The 12,009-nt window shown below is 43.9% G+C and overlaps 1 protein-coding gene across 2 annotated transcripts in view; it reads left to right on the top strand.

Moving 5' to 3' along the window:
- LOC147438269 (uncharacterized) overlaps positions 1–12,009 on the top strand; it is an 86,293-nt gene that overhangs the window by 48,924 nt on the left and 25,360 nt on the right. For both annotated transcript variants that reach the window (XM_086487571.1, XM_086487570.1), the window contains exons 7-13: positions 270–321; positions 678–757; positions 860–935; positions 2,797–2,886; positions 2,976–3,053; positions 11,303–11,359; positions 11,515–11,583. In XM_086487571.1, coding sequence (XP_086343697.1) covers positions 270–321; positions 678–757; positions 860–935; positions 2,797–2,886; positions 2,976–3,053; positions 11,303–11,359; positions 11,515–11,583 — 502 coding nt within the window. The remainder of the gene's footprint in view (positions 1–269; positions 322–677; positions 758–859; positions 936–2,796; positions 2,887–2,975; positions 3,054–11,302; positions 11,360–11,514; positions 11,584–12,009) is intronic.

Here is a 12,009-nt window from a genome sequence, read left to right on the forward strand (position 1 = left end):
GAGCGTGTCTCCTGTCTGTAGGCTGTCTCCCACCTGTATCCACTGATGTGAGGCATGGATTGCCCTGGGGCCTGGTGTGTCTCAGAGTAAAAGATGATGTCTCTTCCAGTAAAGCTATCCTCAAAGGTCCCCACATCAAGACGCATAGATCCATTGCAGTTCCAGGCGAGAGAGAGAGAGAGAGAGAGAGAGAGAGAGAGAGAGAGAGAGAGAGAGAGAGAGAGAGAGAGAGAGAGAGAGATTCATTCACGTTTTTGTGCCAATTTCAGGTTGCTGTTGTCATACCATGTTATCTTGCCGTCGTTCTTCTCCATTCCACTGGTATTGTTTTTGACCTTTGTTGCTTGGCAACACCAGTTGCTATGAAATTTATTGCCCCGTGCCTCACATAATCTTTGCATCGTCACATGTGAGTGTGAAACCAGTATTGACAAGTCTGCTGTATTTAATTCTTCCTCTTAAGGTTTGACAATTGTTGCAATTATTTCTTGCACTAGTGTCCTCTTTCTTAAAAGTATTATTGAGAGACTCTTATTACTAGCCAGGCTGGGTTACTGTCGAACTTCTGTCTCGACATCGGGGAATACTATTTTTTTTGTGATTTAAATGCTGGCAAACTTTAGCAACTTCAGTAGTAGTAGTAGGCTAGAGGAAGACATTTCATCATGTTGATGCAGGAGCGACAACAACATGTGCAAGCAGCTGAAGAAGTTCTTCGTGTACTTGATGAAAAGTATCCCAAAAGCTTCTTTTTAAGGTGCGCAGACAGTTAAATGACTGAAGCTCGTTGTCTTAATGGAAAACAATGTTTTTGGCTATGTTGTAATTTCAATAAATTAAGCTTTTTCTGAATCTGCAGCTTTTACAAAGGGCGCCTGCAACGTCTCAAAGGAGATTTAGAGGGTTCAATTCAAAGCTTTTTGAAGCTAGATGAGGCAGGTTCTTGTTGAAGAAAGACTTGTGCTGTAATACTCACACTATTTTGAGATCTTTGTATTTTGATTGCAGTCTTTGTTGTTGAGTTTATTGTAATATTGTCAGGTCCATATAGAGCTTATTTTGAACCTGATGGCACGGAAGGTTTAGGGGTTATTATCTCTGATGATTGTCACTGACATGAACAGAGGGCCCCTTACCAGTTTTAGGGTCATTACAATTTATCTCTGAGGACCGTTACCGACATGACCAGTGGCCCCTCACCTGCTATCACTGCAGCTTTCTATGCGGTCGTTCCTCTCAAATTATTATGGATACCCTCTTTCTTTGTATGGAGACGTCATTGTGTGGCACACTATGTTCTTCGCACATATTTAGATCGTACATTTGGAACTTTGGTTGCTTTTGTAGATTCTGTATTGTTCTTAGTGATATAATTTACAGCCAACAAATCTTCAAAATCTTGGTGTTTTAGGTCATTGGCGTTTTGAATACTTGGAACACTATTCCTTCTGCTATCCTAGGATTATAGCCTCCTCGGAACTCCATGATCCATCACAGTAGGTGACCTGTTTTCATTGAAAGAGTCCCTGCCTCCTTGAGTTTATGAGCAAGGCTTTAGAATGGCCTAGGAGATATAGGAGGAATGACTTGTATTTCAATGCTCCAAGAGTGGTGAGCAAGATTTATGTTTTGTTTTGTTTTTTCTGTTCTTGAAGTTACCAGTGTATCTAATTTTAAACTGGTTTTCTTAAAAGGTTCCACTGTATGTTTAAATTTAAATTGTAATTTATCAAGGTTGCAACCTTGAGGACTGTTACTGGGGAAATTATTAAAATACCCCTCAAATTTCAAAATTTTCAATACACCCTTGTATCATTTTTGGATGGATTGCCCCAATTTTTGCAGATCTTTTTAACAATGGAGCTCCATCTCTAAGTGTCTGCATCTGTGTCTAAAATAAATGAAAGATTTCATCTTAGGAGCCCACAAATCCTAGCTCTATCATCTTCTATGGAGAGAGAACCAATCTTCCCATGAAGAGTCGCAATTTTTTTTTTCTTTGGAGTTGTTTGCGAGGTAAATGAGGGGCATTTTATGAATTTTGGGAAAATTGAAGGTTACTTTGGGAATTTTTGGCCAAATACAAGGGGTAGAGACTTTCTGAAATTGGAGCGGAATACAGGAAATTTCCACAAAATTCAGGGGTATTTTGGTAAAATTTTCAAAATATTTTTGTGTGAAAGTAACAAATGCATCACTGACACTTTAATAGTCGTTCTCTTGGGATTGTATTAACATTGTCCGGAGGCTTCTCGGGCCATTTCGTATGTTGGTGGCATTGAATGCTCGTCTACGCTATTAAAGAGGGCAATGAGAGGCTTATGCTAGGTTAGTTGATCATAGGCTTTGGGTAATTGCTAAATTCAGGGCATAATATGCTAGGTTGTAGTGTCTTATTGGAGATACATTAGATCGTCGCTCATAGGTAGCAGAAAACCTTTTTACAAGGGTCGAGGCTTTGACAGCCTTTACATGTTGTCGAGTCTATCAGTCTTCTGTAACAATAACTAGTACCTATTTCGCAGGGTTGTTGACATATGTTATATTACTGTCACAGGCAATCAAATTGTGAGTCAGCAATTGTCAGCATGAGGAACTCTCCCCTCCCCCCCACTTGTGTGAAGTGTGTTGCAAATTACAACTAGTACATCCTTTCCAAAGGGATGAATTGTCCGTTGCATGTTAAGTGTTCGAAATAAAAATTTTCCTGGCAATGTTAAAAAATCTGTACGTTGCTCCATGTGTTTAATTTTGAGGAGTAATTTAACAAAAAGGCTAACTGTATGGTGTATACAGGGCTTGCATTTGACTGCGGAATCGAAATTTTTCAAGTTACGTCATGCTTGGGTGTATGAATTAGGTGTAAGCTATATGCTACAGCTTGAAGTGAGTCTGAAGCTCTTTTCTTTTTTTATTGTTATAGCTGGAATCAGTTTGCAGCTTGTATCATGTCTTGTATTACTGTGATGTTACAGTGGGAGGATGCACGAAAGTGCTGGGAGGAGCTGGAGAAAGACAGTGTGTGGTCTCGGGCATTTTTTGCGTACATGCATGTGAGTAAGGCCTTCACTTTTGTGCATAAAATCAATAGCTGATTTCATGCTGTCAGTTTACCAGTATCCACAAAATCTTTTATACACTTATCCTCCCATATTTGCCTTATGGATAAACATGTCTTGTAATAGCCTTTATAATAGCTGAGTTTTCTTGTCACCTCCATAGTGCGATAGAAACTCACTTTGTTGGTTTGAAGTATGCTTTAATTAGGAATTAACTCAATACAAACCTGCAAATTTTACTTACAAACAGACCAAGAGGCAACTCCTTAAGAGTCATCGTCTGATCGTGTTGGTTTGGCAAAGGGTGCGATTGAAATAGTTGGACAGTGATGGAGACAGCCGTCCTCCTCCAAAACTGACTGCCCCGCTTCTGGTGTGCACAATAACGAGTAGGACTGAGCAGTGGATATCCCTATGTGGGTGTGCTTTGATCCTTTCGCAGTCCGACGCTCCAAGAGTTGAGAGCTTATATTTTCCACCAACCAACCCCCCCCCCCCCCCCCCCCTCTCTCTCTCTCTCTCTCACACACACACACACACACACACACACACACACACACACACACACACACATAGAAAAAGTGGGGCTCGAACCCTAAGTATTACTTGCAACATTACAAAGAGCCCGTAGGCATCACAGATAACTAGATTGGCAGCGGGAAAAACCCCTGTGCTATAGCATGATTATGAAACTCAAGGGGAAAAACCAGCTGTGATGCAGGGGATAAGATTGGGGAGATACAGTTAGTGCTGGAGACAAGGGAGGAGGGAAAGACTAAAGAAGAGGGCTACAGCAAAAACCTTGTCAGCAACGTGGCAACAGAAGTATTTGTCTTGTTTAGTCCAAAAGTTATAGCAAGAAAGGAACGAGCTCCGACAAGAACTCAATGACGCAAAACCATAGCTTTAACTGGTTACTGTTCCATATGGAAGCAAAAGTCACGTATTGAATCCTTCGACTACACAACCCATTACAATCAGTGCGAGAGGTTATTGAGAAAATCAAAGAGAGACAACTTCAGGAGGTTAAGGCCACCATCATGTGAGGATGTGCGTATCTGACCAACAGCACATCGTATCCCGTGGGATAGATGAGTATCCATGTATCCTGGTCTGATCACAAAACCATCCTCCGTGAGTTGGAGAAGATGCTCTCTATAGAAAGTCATCTTCGTACCTAGCTCATGTGTAGGTTGTATCCATGTCCTCTTCGTATCCAACTGAATCAAGTCGTGTCTCATGAGCTTGGTAATCTCTTCCCTAGTGAGGGAGATGAAGGGTGCATCCAAAGAGTACTGAAATGGGGGTAGCCGGTCCATACTAAAGCCATGTAGCTAACACCAAGATGCCATCTCTGCATACCAACATGAATCATCTCCCTTCAATGCCAGCTGTCGCGAAGACTAGTGCTAATCGAGCATATCTGTCTCTAGGGAGAGCCCAAGTGCTATGCATAAATGAAACTGATCGAGTGAGTGCCTCCACTACCAATGGAGGAGCAACGAGCTCCGCCCTAACAATGTCATGTGGTACTAAGGCCTTGGCCCTAATCATCCGAGAAATCATAGACACCAAGGGCTTCCCCATACATCTCCATCCATCAGTACTGCCAGCTGTGCTATGATGATGAACTGAGGGGCCCCATATCTCCACTACGTACAGCATGGCCGAAGTGACCAACGTGTCAAAGAGCCAAAGCTTTGTCCGAGGTTCCTGGAATTGAACGTGCGAACATTATCCTCTCAAGTCTTCCCAATGTTGCATAGGCTCTAGTCAATCGCGTATCTGCTGCACGCCTTAGGGAAAATACTAGACCACTGAAAACCGCCCCAAGATAAGTGTATGTATCTGCATACTCCACAGTCTCTTGACCATATGTAAAAGTGGGGGCGGACCTCCTTACCCATTGCGCCGTGGTGTTAAACACCATTACCTTGGTCTTACCAAGGTTCATAGACAATCCACTCTCCCGTGCAAATACATGCAATTTATCCAAATGACGCTGCATCCCCTCTGAAGAATTAGAGATCAGCACAATATCGTCAGCATATAATAGCAACGGAATCCATGTCCTTGCAAGCTGAGCACCTCTATCACCCTCTGTATGTACATAATCTGAAACTCATCTACATATATTCCAAAGAGAGTCGGAGATAGGGGACAACCCTGCCTCACCCTAATGGTGGAGTGAACCATGTTGGACATGCCCTGAGTAGTGCGTACCTGTCCTACCACTGTCCTATATAAAGCTAAGATCCCCTAGATCAGCTTTGTGGGCACTCCCATGTCTTGCAATCTGCGTATGAGCTTGGCTCTTGGCACTATATCAAAGGCTTTGCGAAAATCCACAAAGCTACAATATATCCTCTTGCCATGGTGTCTACCCTCCTCAATAATGGCTCTGAGTGTCAAAATCTGGTCAAGAGTGCAGAAACCTCTCCTGAACCCTACCTGTCCTGCTGCCCGTATGCCCTCTCTCTATGCGGATCCACTCAGCTCATGCTCAAGAATTGATGCATATAGCCTAGCCAGAGTGTGACCAACCATGATGGTTCGGTAATTCCTGGGAAGCATAGGATCTCCCGACTTGAAGATAGGCACAATAGTGGACATACTCCAAGTCTTAGGGAAACCCTCATACATGGCTCTATTAAACATCATAGCAAGAGGCTCTGCAAGCATATCTCTGGCATGGGTAAAGTGCTCTGCTACCAGACCATCATGATCCTGTGCTCTTCCCATCTTCATCTTGTCAATGGCTTTCCTTACCCTCTCAACAATAAAGAAAGTACATGTTTCTGGGCATGCCTCTGGAGGGTCAGGCAAAGGTGGCTGCCCCAATGTTGTATAGAGAGATGTAGCATTATGCATATTCCCCCCATGTCCCTGTGGAAGTGATGGTGGCTGGCGGTGGAGAGTGCTCATTGAAAAGCCTCCATGCGTCACTAGAGTCCTGACTCATAAACAATTGATACAGATCACACTCTAATTGAGATAGGTAAGCCCTCTTCTTTCGTCGCACTAGGCGGCGGAAGATAATCCGTGACTGTCTATGTGTAGTAGTACCCTCTCTTTGTAATCTGATCCTCGTCTCTCTACACTCCTCATCATACCAATTGTTCTGAAGCATGCTTCCAGATCGTCTACGTGTAGGCTCGCTATGGGGATATGCCCCTGATGTTGCATCATGTAGCGCCTCTGTCAGAATCTGGGTGAGCTCATCTAGTGGTTGTCCTGGCTCGTGAGTGCATAGCTGCCTGTATATCTCATCAATGTACACGTGATCCGTCTCCCTCGTGAAGGTATACCGAGTATGTATTGAGGCCTCTCCCAATGGAGTTGTGTTGAACTGGAACGATTGAGTGAAAGACAAGATAGCATGATCAATTGCTACCCCAACCGGCTAGTTACCACCAAGAAATCTTGAAAGGAAGGAATGAGTCCTGCCTGAGCCATAACATAATCCACTGTATTAGCGCCATGCCGATGTGGAAAGCATGTAAAACCACCAGCTGGAGGGAATCTCTGTAGGCCATTCAAAATGGCCAATCCATGTGCAGTCCCCATATCAATCAAGTATCTGCCATACTCAATGTGCTCCTCATCCTGTGATAATCTAGACATGTCCATTTCTGTAATATCAAGCTCCTGCATCAACTCCTTTGAGGTATCATAGAATACTGTCTGGTGATGGGTAGTCCTAGCATTGAAATCCCCCAAGATAATAATGTCGCCATCTCTGGATACTCCCATATATCATCATCTAAAATAGAAGGGGGACTATCCTCCAGGTACGGATGATCAAAGAGGAAGAGAACAGAATGGGGCAAAGACGTCTTAGTGGGTGGATGCAATCACGAAGACACAGAAGAAGGCGGATGAGGCCGAGAAATGGATAGAAGTCGCTAAGAAAGGGAAAGGGAAAGAAACCACATCTATCCCCACTCCTACAATCATCAACATGACTTCCGCTTCCAAATCATCTTGGTCTTTTAGACCGGTTGTGCAAAGCTCTAGTCTTCCTTCGAAGAACTTCTCCGCATGATGGGTAGTGAGGCTACCTACTCATACAAAGGCATGGAGGGTAGGGAAGAAGACAAGAGGAAATGGGGAGACTTCAAAAGAAAGAGCAAACTGCTGTGCAAACTGTCCCAGGTCTGCCGCAAATAGACCCACCTTGTCGCGACTTGCTGCGCAAACTGTCCCAGGTCTGTTGCAAAGCCCCGAACACCTCTCGCACTGTACAGTGTGTGCTGCCTGCTTCGCTCAGCACATGCTGCTTGCTCTGCGTGCACTTGGTAAGTAGCAGCAAGGCTGCGCAATGGTGGGGGAGGGTCTGTGCAAACCAGCCGGGCAATAGCAGGGCTCCACGAACCAGCAAGTCTATTGTTGTGTGCCCAAATAGACAGCGCCCAAACCCCCACACTGCACTGCTGTAAGCTGCCCGCCTGCGCGTACTGTTGTGTCTGCACCTGTGCGCTGCTATGACTGCTGCTCTGTAGCCTGTTACAGTGTGTCTGTACACACAGAGAGAGAGAAATGAAATGAAATGAAAAGTTATATTAACGTCTTCAAAAGGCCATGGTGACCTATGAGACCAGAAAGTTACAAGGTGGTGGATCTGATACAAAGTCAGAGTAACAAAATAACCTAACAACAGTACAAAACAAAGATATATATTATGGGATTCTAGATTGGTCGATGTGAGCTAAGCTGAAAACTATGCAAAAAAGGGCGGCTAGTTGGGATAGCCGAATCACAAAAGATCTAGCATTGGTCGTTGGCGAATCTCATCAATTTCCTCCATGGTTAGTAGTCTGACCGGGCGTCGTGCATGCCTGGCTAGCGTGCTCTGAATCTTTTGACGTAGCCTCCGTCGATGCTGTGTAGTCCTGCGCAGTCGTGGGCGCCTAGATTTCCCCAGTTCAATCGCTCGGTCAATCAGTGTGCCTCTGGTGTGAGACGGGGGGGAGCTCTGCTGTGGGAGTGGCTCTTGCGGATGTCCCGTGTCTGCTCTGAAGAAGTTTGTAATCCGTCTTTGAGATTGGTTAACCTCGCCATTCATTAGGCTCTCTCTGTGTCTGCGCAGCTCGAGCAAGAACAAACCCCGGCATCTTTGATCTTCATATCCCATTACTCTTGAGAGTGGTCCAAAACCCTCTCTGGACAAGCAATGGAAGCGACCTCGTATCTCGTAGTAGACGGGGCAGCAGCATGTAGAGAGAGAGAGAGAGAGAGAGAGAGAGAGAGAGAGAGAGAGAGAGAGAGAGAGAGAGAGAGAGAGAGAGAGAGAGAGATGTTATATTATAATTAACGCTATATTAAGTCTTCAAAAGGCCAGAATGACCTATGAGACCAAAGTGATACAAAAGTGGTGCATCTGTTACAATGTCTGGGTACCTTAGTACTAAAGTACTAAGTGTGAGTGTGAAAATAAGTGTGAAAAACTAAATACAAAGTATTAAATAAATAAACTTCTTAGGAGCATTCTGGGTGTCTGGCTAGAATGCTTCTAATCCTTTGTTGTAGTCTCCTCCGGTGAAGTGTGCTTCTGCATCTTGGTCATGGTCGTCTCGATTTCCTAAGATCAATGGCTCTGTCAATTAGGGTGCCTTTGGTATGAATGTGGGTACTCCTTTGTGCTGGCTGCTGGCCTCTTGCTTCTCCTTCCACTCCTGCTTCTCTCGCTCCGAAGAAGTCTGTGATCTGCCTCTGAGGCTGTATTTCTCTTTGTCTTCTCATTAGATTATCCGTGTGCCGATGTAGTTCCAGTAGGTACAAGCCTAAGCATCTTTGATCTTGGTATTGCATGATTCTATCTAGAGGTCCAAAGCCTTCTTTAAATAGGCAATGGAAACGCCCACGTATCTCATAGTATATTGTGCAGTGGCATATGTAGTGTAATTCTGTCTCCGGCTCCATTCCGCATAACTTGCAAATTCTGCTCTTAGGTGGGATTCCCCTAAATCTGCCAAATTCAATTTCCAACTGGTGTGAGGATGTACGAATCTGACCAATAGCACATCTCAAACCATGAGACAAGTGGGTATCCATGTAGCTCGGGCGAATCACAAATCCATCTTCAGATAGCTGTAGGAAGTGTTCTTTGTAGTCGGCCATCTTCGTGCCCAGTTCTTGTGTAGGGTCTACCCATGTCCTCTTAGTATCCAACTGTATAAGATCCTGTCAGATGATTTTATTAATCTCCGTTCGTGTAATTGCCAGTGATGGAGCCTCAAGAGAGTATTGGAATGGGGGTAATCTTTCCATATTGAACCCGTGTCTCTGAAACCACGAAGACAGTTGCGCATACCAGCATGATGTATCCCCTTTCATTGCTAATTGTCAAGAGGATTCGAGGGCCAGTCTAGTATATCGGCAATTATTTGTATCCCACAAACCATGTATAAAGGACACTGATCTGGTAAGAGCTTCAATTTCTAATGGAGGGGCAGCTAGTTCCGCTCAGGTAATTGCGTGTGGTACGGAGGCCTTGGATCTAATCATTCGGGAAATCATAGATACTCTCCATTGACTCCCAATTATCCTGATCCACAGATGGTCCCCAAATCTGGACCCCATAAAGCATAGCCGAAGCCACCACAGTATCAAAGAGCCAAAGTTTTGTTCGTTGTTCCTGAAACTGCACTTGTGAACACATCCTCTCCAACCCTCCCAAGGCCGCAGAGGCTCTGGATAATCTAGCATCCGCTGCTTTCTTAAGAGTAAACTTCGGTCCTGCAAATACGACACCAAGGTATGTGTATGCATCTGTGTACTCTACTGTATCCTGGCCATATACAAATGTAGCTGCCGATCTCCCAACCCACTGCGGTGTGGTGTTAAACACCATAACTTTGGTTTTACCCAAGTTTACCGACAATCCACTGTCCTCCGCGAATTTATGTAATGCATCTAGCTGCCTTTGCATTCCATCTGGTGATTGTGCTATCAATACAATATCATCTGCATACAACAACAAAGGGATCCATGACCCTGCAAGTTGAGCACCTCTGTCGCCAATGTAATCTGATACCTCATCTATGTACATACCAAATAAAGTAGGGGACAGTGGGCATCCCTGCTTTACTCCAATGGTGGAATGAACACACACAGAGAGAGAGAGAGAGAGAGAGAGAGAGAGAGAGAGAGAGAGAGAGAGAGAGAGAGAGAGAGAGAGAGAGAGAGAGAGAGAGAGAGAGAGAGAGAGAGAGAGAGAGAGAGAGAGAGAGAGAGAGAGAGAGAGAGAGAGAGAGAGAGAGAGAGAGAGAGAGAGAGAGAGAGAGAGCACTGAGCAGGGAGCCATTTTACTACTCCACGAAGGGGTTTATATTGAGGACTGGATGCTTTGTTATGGTTTGAGGGTATATTGGGTGCCGCATGCTGGGACTGTTGATGACCTCTAGTTTGAGTTAGTGGACACTCCACTGGACTAGGTAGGTCAGACTTTATGCAGTGGTGACGATACTTTCTCCTTTGTACTTGGTGGGTTGATCCCTTCTTCTTGACAAAGGGTGGCTCATTTCGTTGGTGGATGTACATGGAAGGCTGTGGCTTTTCCCATGCCCCCATTGCAGGATAAAGCCCTATGAGGTTATTGTCCTAGCAATGGCTAGATGTCTGAAATTCCAATGATACCTTACCTTTTGAAGGCTTTTGTAGGGGCATGTTTGTAGCCCTTTGTGGTTTGAACGACTAATAGAAGGAGATTTAGGTTGCCCAAAAACTTAAAAAGCCCTCCATCAAACCTGCAGTGCAATAGCTATTGTTCATACTATGCAAGATAAAGGTGACGATCTTCAGCTCTCTCTTCAAGTGAACGTTGCTTTCCGTGGAATGTTGTAGATTGTGTTTAAATTGGTGCTGTAGCTCTTTATTCAGATCATTTTATTGATAAAATCTTATTTCATGTTATATCTTTTAGGAATCAAGAGATTGCATGGTCTTATGTCTTTGTTGGAATAAGATGTAAAGTTTAGGAATCAAGTCTTTGCACTTTCTCATGTCCTTAGTATGAATGACTTCACTGTTGAGTTTTTTGGGTCAAAAAAGTAACCGATTTCTTGCACGCTTCTGTCGTTCTTTGCTTCAATACTTTACTCAGTTTTGAATCTTATCTCTTTTATTTGATTGGCTGTTTTGTGCAGTTTGTTTTCACCCTTCTCTTAGTTCGTATGCTTAGACCTCGTCCTTTCTGATCCTGTAAAGTTATTTTAACATCTTTTAGTGACACTCTCATGCAGGGTGTTTGCCTCTCTATGCAAGGGTCAGCAAAGGAGGCTGCGGAGAAGTTTGGTAAGGTCTGTAAATGGGCGCCAATGTTCTGAGATGCTTCAGCAGGGAAGGGTACTTTTATTAAGAAATTTGACTCTAAAATGTCAAGCCTAAGTTCTATTTTATTGCATCTATATATCAAATCAAATGCTGAAAATGGTACTGCTATATGTGAGTGCAGGTCCATGGCTTAATGAGGGGAAAAATGTCTGGGAAAGTGCTTGCAGAAGAGCAATATGTGTCCAGAAAGGTGAGCAATATGGAATAGGAATAAACATAGTAGTCCTCCCTCTTACATTCTTTTTCCACTTCTTGATAATGGAAGATAGGGAAAAGGGCAAGAAACTAGTGGGTCGCGGTGCATGGTAGATCACTTGGGGCCACCTTTGCGGCGATTCTTAAGCAAATTGGTTGTTTAGTCTTGAATGAAGTTGGAGAAGTAAGGAGTTATTGCTCAGGAAATAGTGGTTCTCCGTCTGTTATTAAGTTCTTCAGGAACTTGGCATGGTGAAAGATTATACACTGGTTTGAAGAAGCCGAGTGTCTCATATAAGGGGAGTATATATCATGGCAGGCATGATATGTTAAGGTTTATGGCCATTGTGAATTGATCTGTCTTGGAGCATGTTCTCTGTAAGTGACTCCATAAAGAACTGCAGGCACCTGAGCAGACACA

This window comes from Adiantum capillus-veneris, chromosome 17 (assembly GCF_014529385.1).
Source record: "Adiantum capillus-veneris isolate H3 chromosome 17, ASM1452938v2, whole genome shotgun sequence".
NCBI lineage: Eukaryota > Viridiplantae > Streptophyta > Polypodiopsida > Polypodiales > Pteridaceae > Adiantum > Adiantum capillus-veneris.